The sequence below is a fragment of the Nematolebias whitei genome, chromosome 14, assembly GCF_014905685.2.
Source record: "Nematolebias whitei isolate Nwh7 chromosome 14, NemWhi1, whole genome shotgun sequence".
Classification (NCBI taxonomy): domain Eukaryota; kingdom Metazoa; phylum Chordata; class Actinopteri; order Cyprinodontiformes; family Rivulidae; genus Nematolebias; species Nematolebias whitei.
The window spans coordinates 10475228-10494033 of NC_056511.1; the positions used below are offsets into that span (position 1 = coordinate 10475228).

Here is an 18806-nt window from a genome sequence, read left to right on the forward strand (position 1 = left end):
TGAGGGAACATGGCAAATGAGAAACATTAAACAGAGGTCTCAGGTTTCAACTTTTCAGCTCTTTAAAGTGCAATTTTCAACGTACCGTAATCCCCCATCATTTTAACGTTACCAGAACACCTCACATGCAGACAAAAAAAACCCAGGCCGAATCCCTCCAGTAAGTTCTGGCCGTCCTCAGTCACTGGGATGTGCTTGGAAAATGTCAGGATGGTGGCACTGGAGTCATCTCAATCAGATGTCTGAACCACCTCAGCTGACTTCAACTGAAACAGACAAGCCCCGCCCCTGGATGACCTCGCCTCTAAGGCTGAGTCCGACCACCCGACAGAGGAGGCTCAGTTCAGCCGCTTGTATCAAGGATATTGTTCTTTTTGTCATAATCTTTATTTCACGACCATTGAAAACTGTTAGACCAGTAAATCCAGAACGTTACCTTTTAGCTCATCTTCTTCACCAGGACAGACCGGAGCAACACCCTCATTACAGCGAACAGGACTCCCAGATCCTTGAACTCCTCTGTTTGAGTCAAAGCCTCACCCCTGACTCGTTAAGAACTGTGGCCTCAGAAATAAAATCAATGCCAAAAGTGGTTCAGTCGCTTTATGTGGATAAAAAATAAATACATAAAATTGAAATTGTTTTAGAAAGAGTAGTGTGAAGAAATGTTCCCTTTGTGCTAAAAGTCCGAGAAGCAACAATTTGCTCTAACACTGAAAGCATACGGTTTAAAGAGTGAATACCAGTCTTCCACAGTTGAACAAAACTTTTCCAAATTTGCATTTGATTTTTTTTAATGCAGAATATGCCTGTTGCTCTGTCGGATGATTTTACATCACACTGGAGGTTTTTTTTTTTAGTTAAAAAAATGTTTTAAAATAAAGTATCTTTAACCTTTATTCTTGTAGTAGTTTTAATCTAAATTACTTCAAAGTGTTTTTACTGGTGACTTCCTGTTTACTATGGGGTGCCGTTTGTAAAGTTACAGCAATATTTAGGTTTATTTAGCCTTTCATAAGAAAAAGTTTTTTTTTTTCAAAGACATAAGTTATTCATACATTTATAAATGTCATGGTTAAACTAAATATTTAATTTTTAAGCTAAGTATCTAGTTTAAAAACTAAATATTTAACTTGCAATTTAAATATTTAGTTAGCAAATTAAATGTTTATTTTGGAAATTAAATGTTTAGTTTGGAAAATAACTATTTTGGTCCGATTAAATATTTACTTAGAAAATTAAATATTTAGCTTGGATAATAAACATTTAGATTGGAAATTAAATATTTAATTCACACCTAAATATTTAGTTCACTAAGTTGTAAATTAAACATTTATCTTGGACATAAACATTGTTTGTAAACTAAATATTTAGTGTGGAGATAAATATTTAGCTTGCTAACTAAATATTTAACTTGCAAGTTAAGTATTTAGTTTATAAACTAAATATTTAGCTTGTAAATTACATATTTAGTTTGGAACTATGACATTTATAAATGTATAAATGACATGGTGAAATATAACTTTGAAAAAAAAAACACTTTTTTTCTTATGAAAGGCTAAATAAACCAAAACATTGCTGTTATTTTTTGGACTGTGTAACTCTACAAATGGCACCCCATAGTTTTCCTAAAAAAAGTTTTCCCTAATTAGAACTGTATTTTTAATAAATGTTTATCAATTAGGAATAAATTCTTATTTTTTTTTGGAGAAGGGACTATTTTCATAGAGCTGCATTTTTTTAACAGCTGTTTGTGGACACGTAAAGAGATCTGTGGTGCTCAGATCTAGACTCTGTATCTAAAATGTTGGTGGAAACTGTTGGCTTTATTGCTTTAAATATGATTTTCTTACATTAATTATTTTTCTTGATGTGAGAACTTGAGCGAGTATTTATGTCTACCTGATTTTTAACGTTTTATAAAACTGCCCGTCAGCTCTCATTTGTCACTTCTTTGTATTTGTAAATCCTTAATAACCTTTTTGAACCTCTTATTGCATGTTTTATTTAATTTTGTGGAAATGTGTTGCTGAGTCTGAGTTTATCTGTCGAATAAAACCAACTTTTCGTTATATAATGTTACAGTAGGAACTGTCTGACATAAAATAAAGTGATGTTTTTAACTGCAGCTGCGTCTGGACTGAATAACGTAACGATAATCTGTTGCAGGATCCTTTAAGTCCAAGGTTCAAACTTCGTTGAAGTATCACAGGATCTCTCGGTTCCACAAAACTACTTACAAGATATAGAACGAGCCTCTGCAGTCACCGTGCTTCATCATCATCAGTCGTCACGTGATCATGTTTGAGCAGAGGACGTTTGTGGCGCAGATCTCTACGTACGCTCACGCGGGGACTCATTTGCTCTCTCGAGTTTTGGCATAATAATGCCGCCAAAGGCCCAAATCCAACAACGAGTCCACAATCACTCTCTGTCCCAGGATGGTACAGTCAGTGGTGCTTGAACGTTTATGAACCCTTTGGAATTTTCTATATTTCTGCATAAATAACCTAAAATATCATCAGATGTTTACACAAGTCCAAAAAGTAGATAAGAGAACCCAGTTAAACAAATGAGACAAAATATTATACAGTACTTGGATATTTATTTAGTTACTATACATTACTTATCAAATAAATGAATATATTTTTAAATAAAACATTTCTGGAAAATGACAATGCCATTATTTAAAAGATACATTTATTTATTTGGGACATTTAATTGTGTATTTAACAAATTAATTGTATATTTAATGATTTACTAAATAATTAAACTATACATGTAATTATTTAATGGAATATTTATTGTTAGACTTGTCTCCATCACCTTCCATGCTCATAGACGGCGTACCGCAGGACAGCACAGAGCTGCTTCCTCCGGCTGCCTGCTGTAGCTGCCTACAAGACCAACAATAAAACTCCTACTCTTTGAAAACTCCTGTATTAAAAATACTGATCGGTTCCTATGAAGGGAGGTTATTCTTGTACGTTAAAAATGAACATGCTCCTCTGGTGCATTTTGCTGAACATTTACATGAATCTTTGTAGTTTGCACAGATACAAGTTAAAAGATGACAGGATGCATTTAGCTATTTAGAATAATTTTATTATGCAGCAAAAAGCATTATTTTACAGCAAACAAGCTTCTTTATTTAGTTTCCCTGAATTTTCAAGTGATTAGAGAAGAAACACTATTTACACTTTAATAAAAGAATATTAAAACAACTTAATGAGTTGATTAGTTCTATATAAAAAGATCTTTATAAAGACACATTTCTCCTGTTTTACTATAAGTAGGCTTCAACCGTCAGCTCCGAACCACGAATCTTCCGGCTTGATTTTAATTCACCAGACGGTGAGACGAGGATGTTTGAGTCGTTTCCCTCCTCGGTGTTTCGGTTCGTTGTTTGTTTGAATTTTGGGTTTCAGATTTCTTTAAACCTGTGAAAAGAAACGTTGCAGTCAAGTTGACAATCACCACCTTCTGCACCCTCCTTCGCAGCACCCCTGTATTCTAGGCCAACAAAAATTAAGGTTTCAAACTGGCAATATTGTAAACAAAGCTAGCTTGTTATCAGGCCAAGTGATAAACCACCAAATTTAAAAAAAAACTATGGATCATTTCAAAGCTTTTGAGATGAAGAGTTTCAAAATAGCATCTTAATATATGAAAATTCCTTATTTTGACAGCACGTTACACACTTTAACAAAAAGGTAGATTTTTACCTTAAATATACATATATCCATATTAACTATCAGAATGGTGTGAAACTATTGTAAACCAAATTTAATTCTCACCCTCTGATTGGGAAAGGACGTCCACACCAGCCTCGAATTTCTTTGTAGACCAGTCTGGTCAAGAACTGAAATCACAGCAAAGAACCGTGAGTCAGCTGAGCTGAGGGCATAAAACTACAAACAATCTTTATTGAACACACTAAAGCACAAAACTCAAACTGAATTCAGGTCGATAACCAAAATAAACTTTGGAAAAAGTCTCTGAAAGCTCTTGGAGACACTTGAAATGTAAATGAGAAGTGTTTCTGACCAGGCAGGCCAAGACGTCAGCAGAGATGAGCATGTAGAAGACGTTGTTCCAGCCAGTTGGAGAAATCAAACCGGCTAACAGAGGTCCCAACGCTGCGCCTGTTGAGATCACATCAAAACATTTCAGGTTGGTCTTCCTGTCGTTTATTAGTCTTTTAAACTCATTTTAAAGTTCCCTCCTTCAAAACACCAAAATTCTTACCAGTATACATTCAGTTTCGCCATTTCAAATTTCCATTGTTTTTTTTTTAGTGTCCATTTCAGAACTAAATTTAAAATCACCACTTCACAAAATGTCAATTTAAAATCTGTATTTATTTTATTTATGTTCTGCGTTCCTAAAATAAAACAAAAGTCAATTTACTTTAATTTCAAATTTCTCTTTAAAATTTCACATTAAGCAACAATTTTGGCAAATCAAACCTGGAGCATCTCAGGGATGTGTACTCGGTCCTTTTTTAATTCACTGAAACTCATTTGTAAAGAAAACTTTACTGTGAAATATGCAGACAACACCCCCATCATCATCTCACATATTAAAACTTTTTTTCCCAGAGTGGTGCATATTACCCACCCGCAATATTTTAAATCAAAATTTCAAGCGATCTGTTTGTGCTTGAAGTATGTACAGTATTGGGGATGACTTCCAGAAACTACCCACAACACATTTTAAGTCAATATCAGTAAAAATGACTAAGGCTATGGCTTACTATGGCTAAGGTTGATTAGTTGCAGCAGACATCTTGAATCAGGTTGATTCCAAAAATTAAACAGTTGTCTAATTACTATTAAATTATTACTGTCTAATTATTCCTGAAAGTCATTACAATTCATCTGCTGATGGGGTGATAAAAAGGTCAAACACCTCTGTCATCATCAGTGGAACGGAGGCGGAGAAGGGTCAGTTTTGGGTTCCTGAGGGTCAGTGTGATAGCTAACCTGCCATGGTTATCTTACATCTGTACAACTCTTGAGAAAGCTCAAGAAAAAAAAACTGCATTTTCAAAAAAATTGGAAGCTGTAAAACACCCAAAGGATAATAATGGACAAAACTGACTCCTTTACAGCCCATCCAGTCTGCTGCCGTCTGATAAGAAACATCTGCTGCTAAAACAAACTTCAGATCAGTTTGGCTCATCTGGAGCCTTTTTATCTTATCTTTTTGTCACTAGACAAACAAATCAAAACGTACATATTGATAATTGTATAAGTAGCACACATGGCAGGCCAATCAAGCTGTAAAACAAATTCAGCTTCCTCATTAACACAAACTACAGCAAGCTTTACTCACTGTTGGGCTTTTATTCTGCAGCTTTAACAGCTTCCATTCTCCTTGGAAGCGTTCCACAACTTTTTTGGGTAAGGTGCTCTATGGGGATGATGATAGACTCTGTCCAGTTCTTCCACACCAAACTTATCAAATGATCTTTTTAGTCCTTGGTATATGCACTGGAGTATGATCACGTTGAAGTATAAAAAGGCCGTCCCCAAAATGTTGCCATAAAGTTGGAAGCAAAACGTTGTTCAAAATGTCTTAAGCATTAAGACACCCAGCCCAAACCCTGACCTATTGAATGAGAAGAAGACTGAGGTTATGTTTTTTGGAACATCCACTGACACCCGGCATGTATATCTGCATTTACTGGCTCAATATACTAAACCAGTGACCACAAACCTGGGGGTCAAAGTAGATAATGATCTTAAATTTGATAATCAAACCAGGGCAGTGGTTAAATGGAGCTTTTTTCATTCATGGCAGCCGGTGAAAGTCAAGCCCATTCTTACAAGAAAGCACTTTGAGATAGTAATCCACTCAGATGATAACTGTAATAACACTTTATATAGGGGTCAGCTCTTCCTTTAACGCTCACCTTCAGAGGGTCCAAAATGCTGCCACACATCTTTTAACTGGCACAAAAACACGACCATATCTCCCGTTTCAGCCTCGCTGCAGACTGCCTGTACATTTTAGGATTCATTTTAAAGTTCTTTTATTTGTTTTTAAAGCTTTCAATAGTCTCGCCTCACCTTATCTCACTGAGCTGCTACACTCACACAATCTACCATTTTCTCAGGTCAACAGACCAGCTGCTCCTGAGAGCCTCAAAAACAAAACGAAAGCTTTGAGGGGATCGTCCTTTCTCTGCTGCTGCTCCTAAAATGTGGAACGACCTGCCTTCGAGCATCAGACAGACGTCCTGTCCTCCCTGTCTGTTTTTAAATCACTTCTTAAAACTCATCCACACAACCTGAGATGCAATTTTAGTTCATTTTAACAAATTTGATTTAACTGGTTGATCTATTTGTTTAATATAAGGCTGTTTATGGTTTGCTTTCATGTGTTTTTATTTTGTATTGTGACTGCTACTGGTTTTATTGACTGTAACTGTTCAGCACTTTGGTACTTCGGTTGTTTAAAGTGCTTTACAAATAAAGCTGGTATGGTAAGACTAAGACCAAATACTTTGGACCATATATTCTACTTATGAAATAGATAAAAGCTGCAAGATGTTCACCTACTTGAAGTTTTCTGGTAAAAAACTGGATCAGCATGTGGAACTTATGTGGAGGAAAGCTTTTGGGACATGAAACTAAAAAGAACCTAAAAGACCTGAGGGTGAAAATATCCATCTGTTCCAATACTGATATCATAATCAGTCAGAGCCGCTCTATAGCAGATAAAGCATGGATCCTAAAGTCAGAAACATTTTACCTACCTATGGATCCAGTCCCGTCAATGATTGCAGTCACTGTTGATAATGCCCTGGAGTTTCCTCTCAGACTCTCGTGTGTTCCCTGTTGAAACACAGTCGCATCAGGTTTTCAGGTCTAATAGACAGCGTAACACGAAGCGTGTCCCATGATGCTTCAGGTCTTACCAGGTCAGCAGACACAGCTGTTGTGATCAGAGCGTATGGTCCGTTCACCAGGCCTCCACACAATAACAACATACCTACACATCAAAACAAATTACAATTAAAAGGCCTCATTTTCTGTCTTTTTTTAGTCATATGTTCTTAAAATATAAATTCAAGTGAATAAATTAAGGAAAGAAGCGCCATTGTGTTAATTTTAAAAGTGCATTAAGTTCACTTTTTCCTGGGAAGGCAACATTATGGACTGAATTTGTATCGTGAAGAAAGCATGATCAATCAATACACCAATCGGAGCACCTTATCTTCAGGTTATTTCCCGATGCTAAATTAAACAAACCTTATCAAATATGCCTTCTTCTGTGTGATACTGCATAATCATTTTTCAGTAGTTGTTTGCTGATAATGCGACCTTTTCTTCTGACTTTATCGTTAATGTCGAGTTGCGTCTTGATGTATTATTGTGCAAGAAAACTTGTTCCATTCACTTTAGCCTTAAAAATGCATCCATCAACTACCACTGGAATGTTTCTGTTTGTGACTGTTAAGAGGCCCAGAGGTGGAAATGAAGACTGCTCCTACTTTTATAGGAGACCCCGACTGAGTGACACAAACATCAGAAGGAGAGATGAAAAAAGTTGAGCCATCAGCTGATCCCACTATCAGCCAGGAACCGATCACTAACCTGTCTGCTGATGCTACCTAGATCACCCAGCGTCTGCTGGACTGGCCCTGACCCCACTCCAAAATGGGCCCAGCATATCCCTATGGAGGTGACTCCGTGTTACCCACACCTGTTATCTGATCCTCCCTTCCAGCTAGCCAGAAAGAACTGGAGCTGTAAATCCTGGAAACTGACAGTTTCAGCCAATGAGAGGAGACCTTACTGGAGACAAAGTTGGTCAGGAAGAGACGTGGACACTGAAGGGAAGGCGTACCTTTTCCCTTTTTTTTAACCAAGGAGGCGTTTGTAAGCTCATCCTTGTTGCATAATGATATGAAGTGATGTAATCTGAGTTGGTCCTCTTTGTTTGAGACATGAAATAGGAGATGCAAGTTTAGGCTGTTTATTCATAATTATGACAGGAGTTTATAAAAAGTATAAGACTGACAGAAACTGGAGCTTTTGGACTTTGACAGCAGATTACATTCGTCGACCCTCTTGTTGCTCTTGGGTCGTTTTGGCCTGGGGAAGACAGGAGGGTTGTAGCACCGGCATTTTTTCTAGTTCCTCTGTTCATGTCTGGTAAATATGAGACTTCTGTATGGCTCTTGATTGTTGTCCCTCGCTGTGGCTACATTCCTAGGCACACTTACACTTGATAGTTTTGATCTTTGATTTTTAGACTTAAAGCAAAACATGTAGTTTTTGAACTTGCACATCATCTTTTTATATTTTTCACGTTAATAAAGATTTGCCTGTGAGCAGAAACTGAATGGAGGCTCCTGGGTGGTTTTTGGCATTTATTCTGACGTGTTTTGTATGTGGCACAAGAAAACGCATGAGCTGAGATAAATATGGGGTTTTAGTTGACCCCCTACCTGCTTCTCCCTTAAAGCCTCAGAGGGCAGTGTGAGGTTTACAGTTGGGTCTCTCTGGGGGTGTTTGCTCTGACGAGAGGTCAGCAGCACCAAAGGGGTCATCTAGCTGTTCCCAGTGGTGAAACAGCAGCTTCTCGGTCTCTTCTCATTCTTTCAGCTTGAAGTCAAAATCCTACATGTTTGGTAGGCCTGCTTGTCCATCGTGGTAATTTGATGCATGCTTGCTGTCTAGACCGAGTCAATAGTTAAGGGCGGACTTTGGACCTCATGGAAACGACTGGATCAACGACAAGAAATTACTGGGTGATTTTTTTTTTGTAGTGAATATTGATCGTGGGGTTTGGGGTCACTGGGTTCTTTCAATAACTCCCTTTAATGCTGCATGAGTGTTAAAGAATTGAAGTTAGGATATTAACCGTCTGTCTTTGGAGTCAGAAATGAAATAATCAACTAACAAAAATGATGCATTATGACAAAGTGTTGGGTAAATATGGTGGAATAAAGAAAATACACTCAAACTCTTACCAACTGTAATGCCAAGGCTCTTTTGTCCGATGTAGTTATAGAGAAAAAGCTGCAATGAGAACAAAACAATCAGAGCACTTAAACAAAGATTAATTAATACACAGTTGCAAAATTCTTGTCCATTTCTATAAAGTAATTAAATCCTGATCTCGAATAAAAGAAAATTAAGACACAGAATGTCTAAACTAAACTATAATGTGAAATATTTGTAATAAATAAAATCAACTAAAGCCAAACTAATACATGAAGGGAATGTTGCCCTTTCGTTAAACCAAAGCCTAATATATTTTCTTGAGAAAAGTCAAATTTAACTCAATTATTTTAAACATTCCAAAACTCTAAAGCCTAACTGTGTTAGTTTAAGTTATAGCTGTGCTCATTACTGGATAAAAAAAAAAGAGTTCTCCAAGAGAAAGAAGCTATTTTTTTTACTCTGAACAAAATAATCTTGAAAAGCCAAGAGTACTCTGTTGTTAAACAGCATAAGACAACACACTGGAAGGGGCTTTTAATCCTCAATACTTTAGACAGTTTACTGCGTCGTAGTTTTTAATACTTTTCTTGATTTTTAAATTTAAGTTTAGTTTTGCATACAAATAAATGAATGAATCAAAATAAAAAGGCTTTGCTGTCACTTGTGGGAAAGACTGAGAAACTAATAAAAGTAAAGTTTGTTCAGAAGCTTTGAGTACTTTTATATTTAACAGTAAAAAAAAAAGACTGCAGAGCGTGCCACAAACTGTCTGCAAACACAAGGCGATACAGATCATAATTAGTTGTTAAACTTTCAGGAGCATAAACAGTGAGAGTCATGAACTTTAGATAACTCGGGATCGATGTTTTTGCTCCAGTGTTTTGTAACGTTTTCCATGTTGAGGAACAAAATAAACCTCAGTGTTAGGAAGCTCACCATCGGGGCAGCAGCGATCAGCATGACGCAGCAGGTCGTCGCTCTTCCTCCAGTAAGATCAGAAGCAACGCCTGCCAGAATTCCTCCTGCAGACAAAGAGGGAGCTTTAGTGAAAGTGATACAAACACACTAAAAATACTAGAGCTACATTTAAGATTGATCAGTTCTTTACAAGTGAATAAAAATCACGCAATCTAATGGAGGCATTTGAATTTTAAAAATCTTAGATATTTTCAGCGCTTCAATTAATTTGTTCAAATGCCAGCTTTACAATAATGTCGACATTTTTTGGAAATGGTAAAAATTGAAACTACAATATAAAAATTTCAGGAAATTAAAGTTTTAAAATAATCTTAATTTAGAGCAATTTTGTTTGGTGAATTAAATATATGTAAATGTTAAGAAAAGTTCCACAACATGTGTAAACAAATCAGTAATTATTTGCTGAAAAGCAGATTTACATTGTTATCAAAAAACATACATCAGTGTTACTTTCTCACTACATAAAACAAACTGAAGGTAAAAACTTTATAAAAACCCAAAGTTTACCCAAGATTCCTCCGACATCAAATAATGTTGACATGTCTCCTGCTTCTTTTGCTCTAAAATGTGCTGCGGAAAAGACAAAAGCGCACAACAATTAGAAATAAATGATGAGAATGAAGCTGTGGGACGTGTGTGATATTATCCCCCCAACTGTGTTTAATACTGACCAACATTTGAGATGTAAAGAGGAAGCCAGTACAGGAAGGTGTAGCTAACCAGTTTGGCAAAAAGCAGACAGAGTGAAAATTCCACCACCCCCTGTGTGAAACACAAAACATAATTTAAGCATCATTTGGGGCGGCTGTGGCTGAGTGCTGAGCAGTCGGCCTCCAATGCAAGAGTTGGAGGTTTGATGCCACCAGCAGTCACATGTTGAGTGTCACATATTTAATGTCCCTTTGCAGAACCCTTCATTGTCTCCAATATGTGTCCCATTGGTGTATGAATGTGATAAAAAAACTGATTATTCTTTGTAGAGATCCAGTAGAGTGCTGTATGAATGGGTAAATGAGGGCACAGATTGTAGTGTAAAGTGCTTTGAGTATCTTGATATGATAAAAAGAGGGGCTAGATAAGAGCAGTCCATTTACCATTTAAAATAAAAAATATTCAGAGGGATGACTACGGTGGAAACACATAGCAGGGCTGTGCATTTTCTTATGAATAACAGGTTTAATGAAACCCTCAGAGGAGTTGGAGCTTCATCTTTTGAAGTTAACTCAAGTCAAGATGAAGCCTTCCGGGTGGAAGGTGAAACGTTTCAGCAAAAAAAAGAAACTGTCCAAATGACCTGACTGAAAATTGTTGGACCAATTCAAGATGGCCGCTACATCTAATTATGTGTGTTGCCCAAAAGACTGAAGCAGGCAGGTTTCATTTCATATATGTAGCTCACACGTTTCCTAAATTAAATTAAATGAGAATTACAAATCATCTCCCAATTAAAAACTCCATCAGTATGTTTATTGGGTGTGGGAGGGAAGAGACTCATTGAGCGTGTAAAACTCAATGTGACCACTAGATGGGACCAAAGTATGCAATTTCCCCCAATTATACTATTTTTAAATACTGCATTTCATCCATCCATTTTCTTCTGCTTATCCAGGGTCGGGTTGCGGGGGTAGCAGCTTAAGTAGGGAGGCCCAGACTTCCCTCTCCCCAGCCACTTGGTCCAGCTCCTCCGGGGGAATCCCGAGGCGTTCCCAGGCCAGCTGAGAAACATAGTCCCTCCAGCGTGTCCTGGGTCTTCCTCTGGGCCTCCTCCCGGTGTGACGTGTCCAGAACACCTTACCAGGGAGGCGTCCAGGAGGCATCCTAAACAGACGCCCGAGCCACCTCAACTGGCTCCTCTCGACGTGGAGAAACAGCGGCTCTACTCTGAGTCCCTCCCGGATGATCGAGCTTCTCACCCTGTCTCTAAGGGAGAGCCCAGACACCCTGCGGAGAAAACTCATTTTGGCCGCTTGTATCCGAGATATTGTTCTTTCGGTCACAACCCAAAGCTCATGACCATAGATGAGGGTGGGAACGTAGATCGATCGGTAAATTGAGAGCTTCGCCTTTTGACTCAGCTCTCTCTTCACCACGACAGACGTGTACAGCGCCCGCTTCACTGCAGACGCTGCACCTATCCGCCTATCGATTTCATGCTCCACTTTTCCCTCATTCGTGAACAAGACCCCAAGATACTTGAACTCCTCCACTTGGGGCAGGACCTCCTCCCTGACCCGGAGAGGGCACTCTACCCTTTTCCGGCTCAAGACCATGGCCTTGGATTTGGAGGAACTGAACCATCCCGACTGTGTCGCACTCGGATGCAAACCGCTCCAGCGAAAGCTGTAGATCACGACTTGATGAACTCGAACAGTATTTCATTCAACCTTTATTTATACAGGTTAATCCCATTGAGCCTCGGGGACTCATTTACACACGACCTGATTTTAACAGAGCGATGACAACAGTGGACAACAAAGACAACAATATATCTGCAATGTATCTGCTTCAGTTAAGAAAATAAAACACATTTAAAACCAATGTAAACAAATCCTCGGTTTAAAACAAGTTATTTTGACTTACAGGTATACGAAGAGCCCCACAGAAACTTATGGCCTCGGGGTGCTCCTCCACCGTCTCTGGAATCTCTGTGATGATGGTACCGTTCATGATGTGGTCCGTGATGGTGGTACCGTTCATGGTTTGGTCCGTGATGACGGTACCGTTCATGATTTGGTTCCCGTTGACCGAGTTGCGCAGGAGAGGCTCTGTCTCGTTGTTGTTCTGAACGCTCTGGGGCACAAACACACACCTGTGAGTTCAAGTAGTCCTGCTATAGGTGAAGAAGGAGTGCTGTATGTTAAAACTCACATGATGCTGAGGAGGAGTGCAGTCCACGTCTTCAGGTTCTGAAAGAAAGAACCGGACAGTAAGGTCCAAGTATGACAAACATTTGTTTACTGTATCGGTTCAAGTGTTAACAGTAAGATCGACTCAGATATATCCGTTAGCTGCTCCAGTTGTGACTTTAGAAACAATATACATGGAAAGACTAAACATCTGTGTTATTTTTACTGAAACAGACTTTCAACAAGAAAGAAGAAGCACAGGATCCCCGTGAAGGCAATGATGAGTCCAGGGACGATGAAGGACATCCCCCACGCCGAGGAGACGAAGACTCCTGCGATGAGGGAGCCCAAGATGTTTCCCACCGAGGTGTGGGAGTTCCAGACGCCCATGATTAATCCACGCCTGATGGAACAGAAACACAGTGAACAGTTATCTTCATGATGTAGTTTCAAGTTTTTAATCATCATCAGTTGCCATAAAAGTTGGGCAATCGTGTGTCAAATTGTGTTTGTCTGTTTAGCAATCTCTACATGTAAATCTGCAACAGAATAACTTTTGAAGTTAGCCCGATTCAAGATGGCCACCACTGCTAATCAACTTTAGCAAACACAAAAATGGCTCCAACTCAGTCAATTGACAGCGAGCTCAAATTTGTTGTGGTAATAGCTGAGAGACGGCCTCAGTACGTACACTAACAGATCACACAAGAGCTTTGGTAAAACTTTGTGTTGTGTGTTTCCTTGACTGATGAAGCCTTCCGGATCGAAGGCGAAACGTTTCAGCACAAAAAAAAAGAAACTGTCCAGATGACCTGACTGAAAAATGTTGGATCCAATGATTACTTTCTGAGCATTTCACTAAAAATATGTTTAATGGTTTATTAGATATTTTGCTAATAAATAGACAAACACAAACAAAGAGGCAGGCAATCACATGGCTGTCTGTGGATTATGGTGGCAGGCAATCAAAAGAAAATACTAGAAGTAAAAACGTTCAGCACATCAAGAACTCTGAGGAGCTAAGCATGGGAAGAGAATCAAAAACGAAACAATGGACCAGCTTCATACACAAATAACTTTAGTGATTTCAGCCCTCGAGCTCATCTCAGCATCAGTAATAACTGATTTTATAAATGAATGTCGTTTGCACTCAATTTACAAAAACTCATTACTTTATAAAAAATAACTTGTTGTAGTTTTACTGTCAAGTGTTTGCTGCTTGTGAATGTACAATCCTAGAACAGGAAACTGTCACTGAGCAGCTTGTCATGATTTTTCTGTCTCCTGACTTCTGAGACGCTCTTCTGAGCATGGTGGGGTGGGACGCAGTCACACCGTGACTTTAAAAGCAACTGTTCTCACGCAGGTGATAGACCTAATGTCAAAATAAACCAGTTGGACCAGTTAATGAAGCTCTGAGCGTCAAACTCTGTTACAAAAGGGGCCAAAATTAAAACTTATTTCAAACAGAGGCCCAGTTTCAGTCAGTACTTTACCTCCAGTCAAATACCTGACATCATTTCTTAGTTGTAGTTTCCTCAACAAGAACGTCATCCGACTCGTTTGATATTCTCTGTCGCTTTTTTCATGTCAAAACCAAAGATTACAGAAAAATTCAAACTTGTTTCTCTTTGCTTTAAAATTTACCAAATGTCATGAAAGTCTGCTCAGTTTAAAAAAAGAGAAGCAATTTACTTTTAAAATACCATCTTGGGGGCCGTATTTGGCCCTCGGGCCTTGAGTTTGACATGAGACAATTGGCTGTTTAAAGTTGTTTCGTTAGAGCTGGTTTCACTGTGGTGTCAAAACGTGACAAATGAATCCAAGTGTGCAAAGTCAGCAGGTGCACTCAGTACTCACTTCCCCTTTCCAAACCAGTTCCCAACACAAGCCACCACAGCTGGCCAACCGGTGGTCTGCATGAGTCCGTTCATGACCTGCAGAGTGAAGGCAACAGCCCGAGTTAACTCATTGAATTCTGAAAACTGCACAGAAACTGGAGGGCTGATTATTAACATTCTCACGGTTAACCTACAGAAATAAGCCTGGACATGAACAGCAGTCATATGATGCAGCTCTAAGTCATGTGACGGGTGTGAGTCAGGCCTCAGCAAAGACCTTGAGATCTTACGTAAAGTTTATAACGAGTACAACTGTGAGGTTAAAATACAAGAAATAAACTGTTTTATATGGCAACATAAAAGTTTTCAGTCTAAATAAAAATATACATCTGTGTAAAAACAATTTATTTTAATTTAAAATGTTAAAATTTGTTGGAACAATGGTTTGGTTTGTGGTTTATAGTTTAAAGAGCACTTTTATCTACAGTTCCTCCTTCGAGGAGTCATGTGTTGCCTTGAGACTCCTCCGACATCTCAAAGCTACAAAATGACATTCCAGTAAGGAGAGAACTAACAAAGAAACTTTCAGCTGACCTTTTGAATCAGTCGATTTTCATTTTAACGCAAACTTCCAAGTTTAATGGAGAAAAATCTGAAAATAAAAATATCTTTTTTTTAAGTGACTGCAATTTTAGGTGGACAAACTGCTTGAAGACATTTAAATTAGTAGAAAAATTAAATTAAATGCTGGAAAATGACAAGATAAATGGTTTTGGTGTTACCAAGGAATACACAAAATGTTTTGTTTTAGAGTGAAGACATGAGTTTGCAATTATTATATCACTGTAAAATAAATATATTTTGCCCCTAAATATTCCCGAGTTCATGCACCTCTGATTTGTTTTTATGGGTCTAAAGGTGCTGAAAACTTCGGTGAAGCCAAACTTTTGTTTGTCAAGGCCTTGGTGAGGCAGTGAATGTGTGCCAATAGTTTAAGTACCATTTCTGCAACCATCCTGCTGCTCTGCTCAGCAAGAAACAACACGTCTGATGTCTTTGTTTCCCTTTTCTTTTTCTGATGCTGTCAGATGAGCAGACCAACATTTGACCTGGCACAACTTGTTTCTAAATGTCAGCAGAAAGGGCTGTGACTCTACAAACACTGGTGTGATAAAAACGTTGTAAGTAAATAGGTCATCTAAAAAAACTCCACTAATTTTCAAGACTGACATTGACTGTTTATAGCCATTTAAAGACAATTACTAAATAGTTTTGAGCTGAGCTGCAGTATCGGATATTATTCCCTCATTTGACCACTTTTTTATGCAGCACTTTAGACTTTAATAAATCCACTAAAAGCATATTTTAGTTTTTCATGGGGCCATCAAAATACCAAAAACAGTTACAACAACTAATACCATGTAAAATTTAACTCTTTTTAAATACATAGCACGTATATTTTAGTATATATATATATATATATATATATATAAAACATGCTATATATATATATATATATATATAGCATGTTTTTTAATTTTGTTTTAAACCACTACTTTTATATACTTTTCATTTTATATGCTTTCAAATGAATGTTTATTTTTGTGTGTACCTCATTTATGTTTTTTTTTTTTTAAAACAGGACTCTCTTGTAAATGAGTTCTCGTGACTCAATGAGACTAACCTGTATAAATAAAGGTCGACTGAATTAATGAATATAGTTGTACTCCAGTATTTAGATTTATAAAAGCAGAGCAGAAATTACAATTGTAAACACAGTTTTACAACATATAAGAGTGAAATGTGATATAGAAGGTTTTGCACTTTTTCCGGATCCAAGGTTTGTCATGTTGCCAGCATGTTGTTTTTTGTTGTCGTTTTTTTTTTTTTATTTGAAAAGGTAATCATGACTCACGACGACAATTCTGTTTCTTACTTTTTATTGCTTCTTAAAGTCAAAAGGTTAAAGTCCTGAAAAAAAATGTAGTTTTATATAATGTCTGTGATTTATTCCTTTTTTGTATACAAAAAGAATTGAAAGAACATCCTTCAAGAGATTTGACAGCCCCATAATAACATTTTATAGCAGTTGATCATACTTTTTAGGACTGAATGTATTTTTGTCAGTTGCCAACCAGCAATCTGATACAGAGTACATAAGTTTGAGGTTTTTTTTTTATCTGTACCTGGACGAAGGCGTAGTACCCTAAAGAGTGGATGTTCCAGTAGTAGCCGAGTCCAAACAGAGATGTAAACAATCCGCTCATTACCATCCCAAAACTCAAGTAGTACCGCAGAGGAAGGCGTTCACCAAAAATGCCACTGAGGACACAAGAAATTGTTTGGGGTCAGTACAGAAAAAAAAAACTCTCTCTCAAGTCAACCAATTGAACATACAAACCTGATAAACATGCCGATGGCATAGGCAACCAGGAAGCAGTTATCCAGGATGCCAAAGAGTGCCTGATAGTTGTCCTGGTCTGCAGAAAAAAAGACATAAAACAGTTACTTTTCTCTAAAATTTGTTTCTTAAGCTAAGGCAGTTAGCTTTTAGTTTTTCTCCATTTCTTAGCAAGATTCCTTAAAAAAGAAGGAAAAAAAAACAACCTATATAGATAACTGAGCCTGGGATGATACGGTGGGGGTGCAGAGGCCACTCCTACAAAATGTTGGCAGGCTACAGGGCCCCCATGGCCAGATAGTTTTATCTTTTTGAGTATCAGGCTTTTGCTTGATGTGCATTTTTTATTTCCCAAAACTGTTTAGGATTAGGAGAACCTTAAATTAATAAAATTAAAACTGAAACCTAAAATCTAATTCCTCGGAATAAGGACAAGTTATCTAAAACCAATATCCTCAACATAAGAGACAGGGGCTCAGGGGTTATATGCATATTTGTTTTTATAAGTATAAATTTAGAAGAGGACAAGCCTTTTTAAATTGAGTAGTGACTGTGCTTTTCTCACCAATATTAATTGCAATTTATTTTTCAATACAACAAAAGTATAGCAGTGCTTGAAAGTTTGTGAAGCTTTTAGAATTTTCTATATTTTTGCAACAATATGAACTAAAACATCAGATTTTTACACAAATCCTAAAAATAGATGCAGAGCACCCAGTTAAACAAATGAGACAAAAATATTACACTTGGTCATTTAGTTATTGAGGAATTATCTAATATTTCATATTTGTGAGTGGTAAAAGTACGTGAGCCTGTAGAATTAGCAATTTGAAGGTGAAATTAGTGGGATGATGATCAGGTGTATGTGAGCACCCTGTTTGATTTAAAGAACAGAGATCTATCGAAGTCTGCTCTTCACAACATGTTTGTGGAAGTGGATCATGGCAGGAGCCAGGAACAAAGGAGATTTCAGTAGGCAGGGCACTTGGTTCTGTTGACAGGGTGGGGCGTCCTCCTTGGATAACGGTAGGGGAATCCCTGAAAATGTTGTGGAAGGACCTTAATCAGCCGTTAATGTGAGGAAATCCACCAATATCTCAGAGATGAAGCTGTTCTGTACAGATGAATGGGCTAAAATTCCTCCAAGCCGGTGTGCAGGACTGATCAACAGCTACTGGAAACATTTAGTTGCAGTTATTAATGCACAGGGAGGGGTCACACCAGAGACTGAAAGCAAAGGTTCACATGCTTCTGCCACTCACAAATGTGTAATACTGGATCATTTTCCTCAATAAATAAATGACTAAGTATAATATTTTTGTCTCAGTTGTTTAACTGGGTTCTCTTTATCTACTTTGAAGACGTGTAAAAATCTGATGTTTTAGGTCACACTGATGCAAAAATATAGAAAATTATAAAGGATTCAAAAATTCAAGCACCACTGTAGAACTAAAGGTTTCCTAAATACTGTATTTGTTAAATAACCTACACAATTCACAACAAAACAACAGATTGCCTGAAAAGAAGAGAGACTAAAATACATTTTGAGAAATGGTTGTACTGGTAAAATATACTGGTAAAATATATATGTATATATATATATATATATATATATATATAGAGAGAGAGAGAGAGATATGTAGATATATAGAATCTATATTCTAGATATATAGATATATAGATATATAGATAGATAGATAGATAGATAGATAGATAGATAGATATATAGATATATAGATAGATAGATAGATAGATAGATAGATAGATAGATAGATAGATA

General features: G+C 37.4%; 1 protein-coding gene across 1 annotated transcript in view; it reads right to left on the reverse strand.

The window, feature by feature from the left end:
* Nucleotides 1-3303: 3303 nt before the first annotated feature.
* slc37a2 (solute carrier family 37 member 2) overlaps nucleotides 3304-18806 on the reverse strand; it is a 21543-nt gene continuing 6040 nt past the window's right edge. Inside the window, exons 4-18 of the mRNA XM_037687835.1 lie at nucleotides 17027-17105; nucleotides 16812-16947; nucleotides 14645-14721; nucleotides 13021-13187; nucleotides 12807-12844; nucleotides 12519-12728; nucleotides 10610-10700; nucleotides 10446-10508; nucleotides 9897-9982; nucleotides 8987-9035; nucleotides 6926-6999; nucleotides 6764-6842; nucleotides 4048-4145; nucleotides 3798-3862; nucleotides 3304-3440 (exon numbers count right to left, since the gene is read on the reverse strand). Of these exons, the coding sequence (XP_037543763.1) occupies nucleotides 3425-3440; nucleotides 3798-3862; nucleotides 4048-4145; nucleotides 6764-6842; nucleotides 6926-6999; nucleotides 8987-9035; nucleotides 9897-9982; nucleotides 10446-10508; nucleotides 10610-10700; nucleotides 12519-12728; nucleotides 12807-12844; nucleotides 13021-13187; nucleotides 14645-14721; nucleotides 16812-16947; nucleotides 17027-17105 (1328 nt within the window). The 3' untranslated portion in view covers nucleotides 3304-3424. The remainder of the gene's footprint in view (nucleotides 3441-3797; nucleotides 3863-4047; nucleotides 4146-6763; nucleotides 6843-6925; nucleotides 7000-8986; nucleotides 9036-9896; nucleotides 9983-10445; nucleotides 10509-10609; nucleotides 10701-12518; nucleotides 12729-12806; nucleotides 12845-13020; nucleotides 13188-14644; nucleotides 14722-16811; nucleotides 16948-17026; nucleotides 17106-18806) is intronic.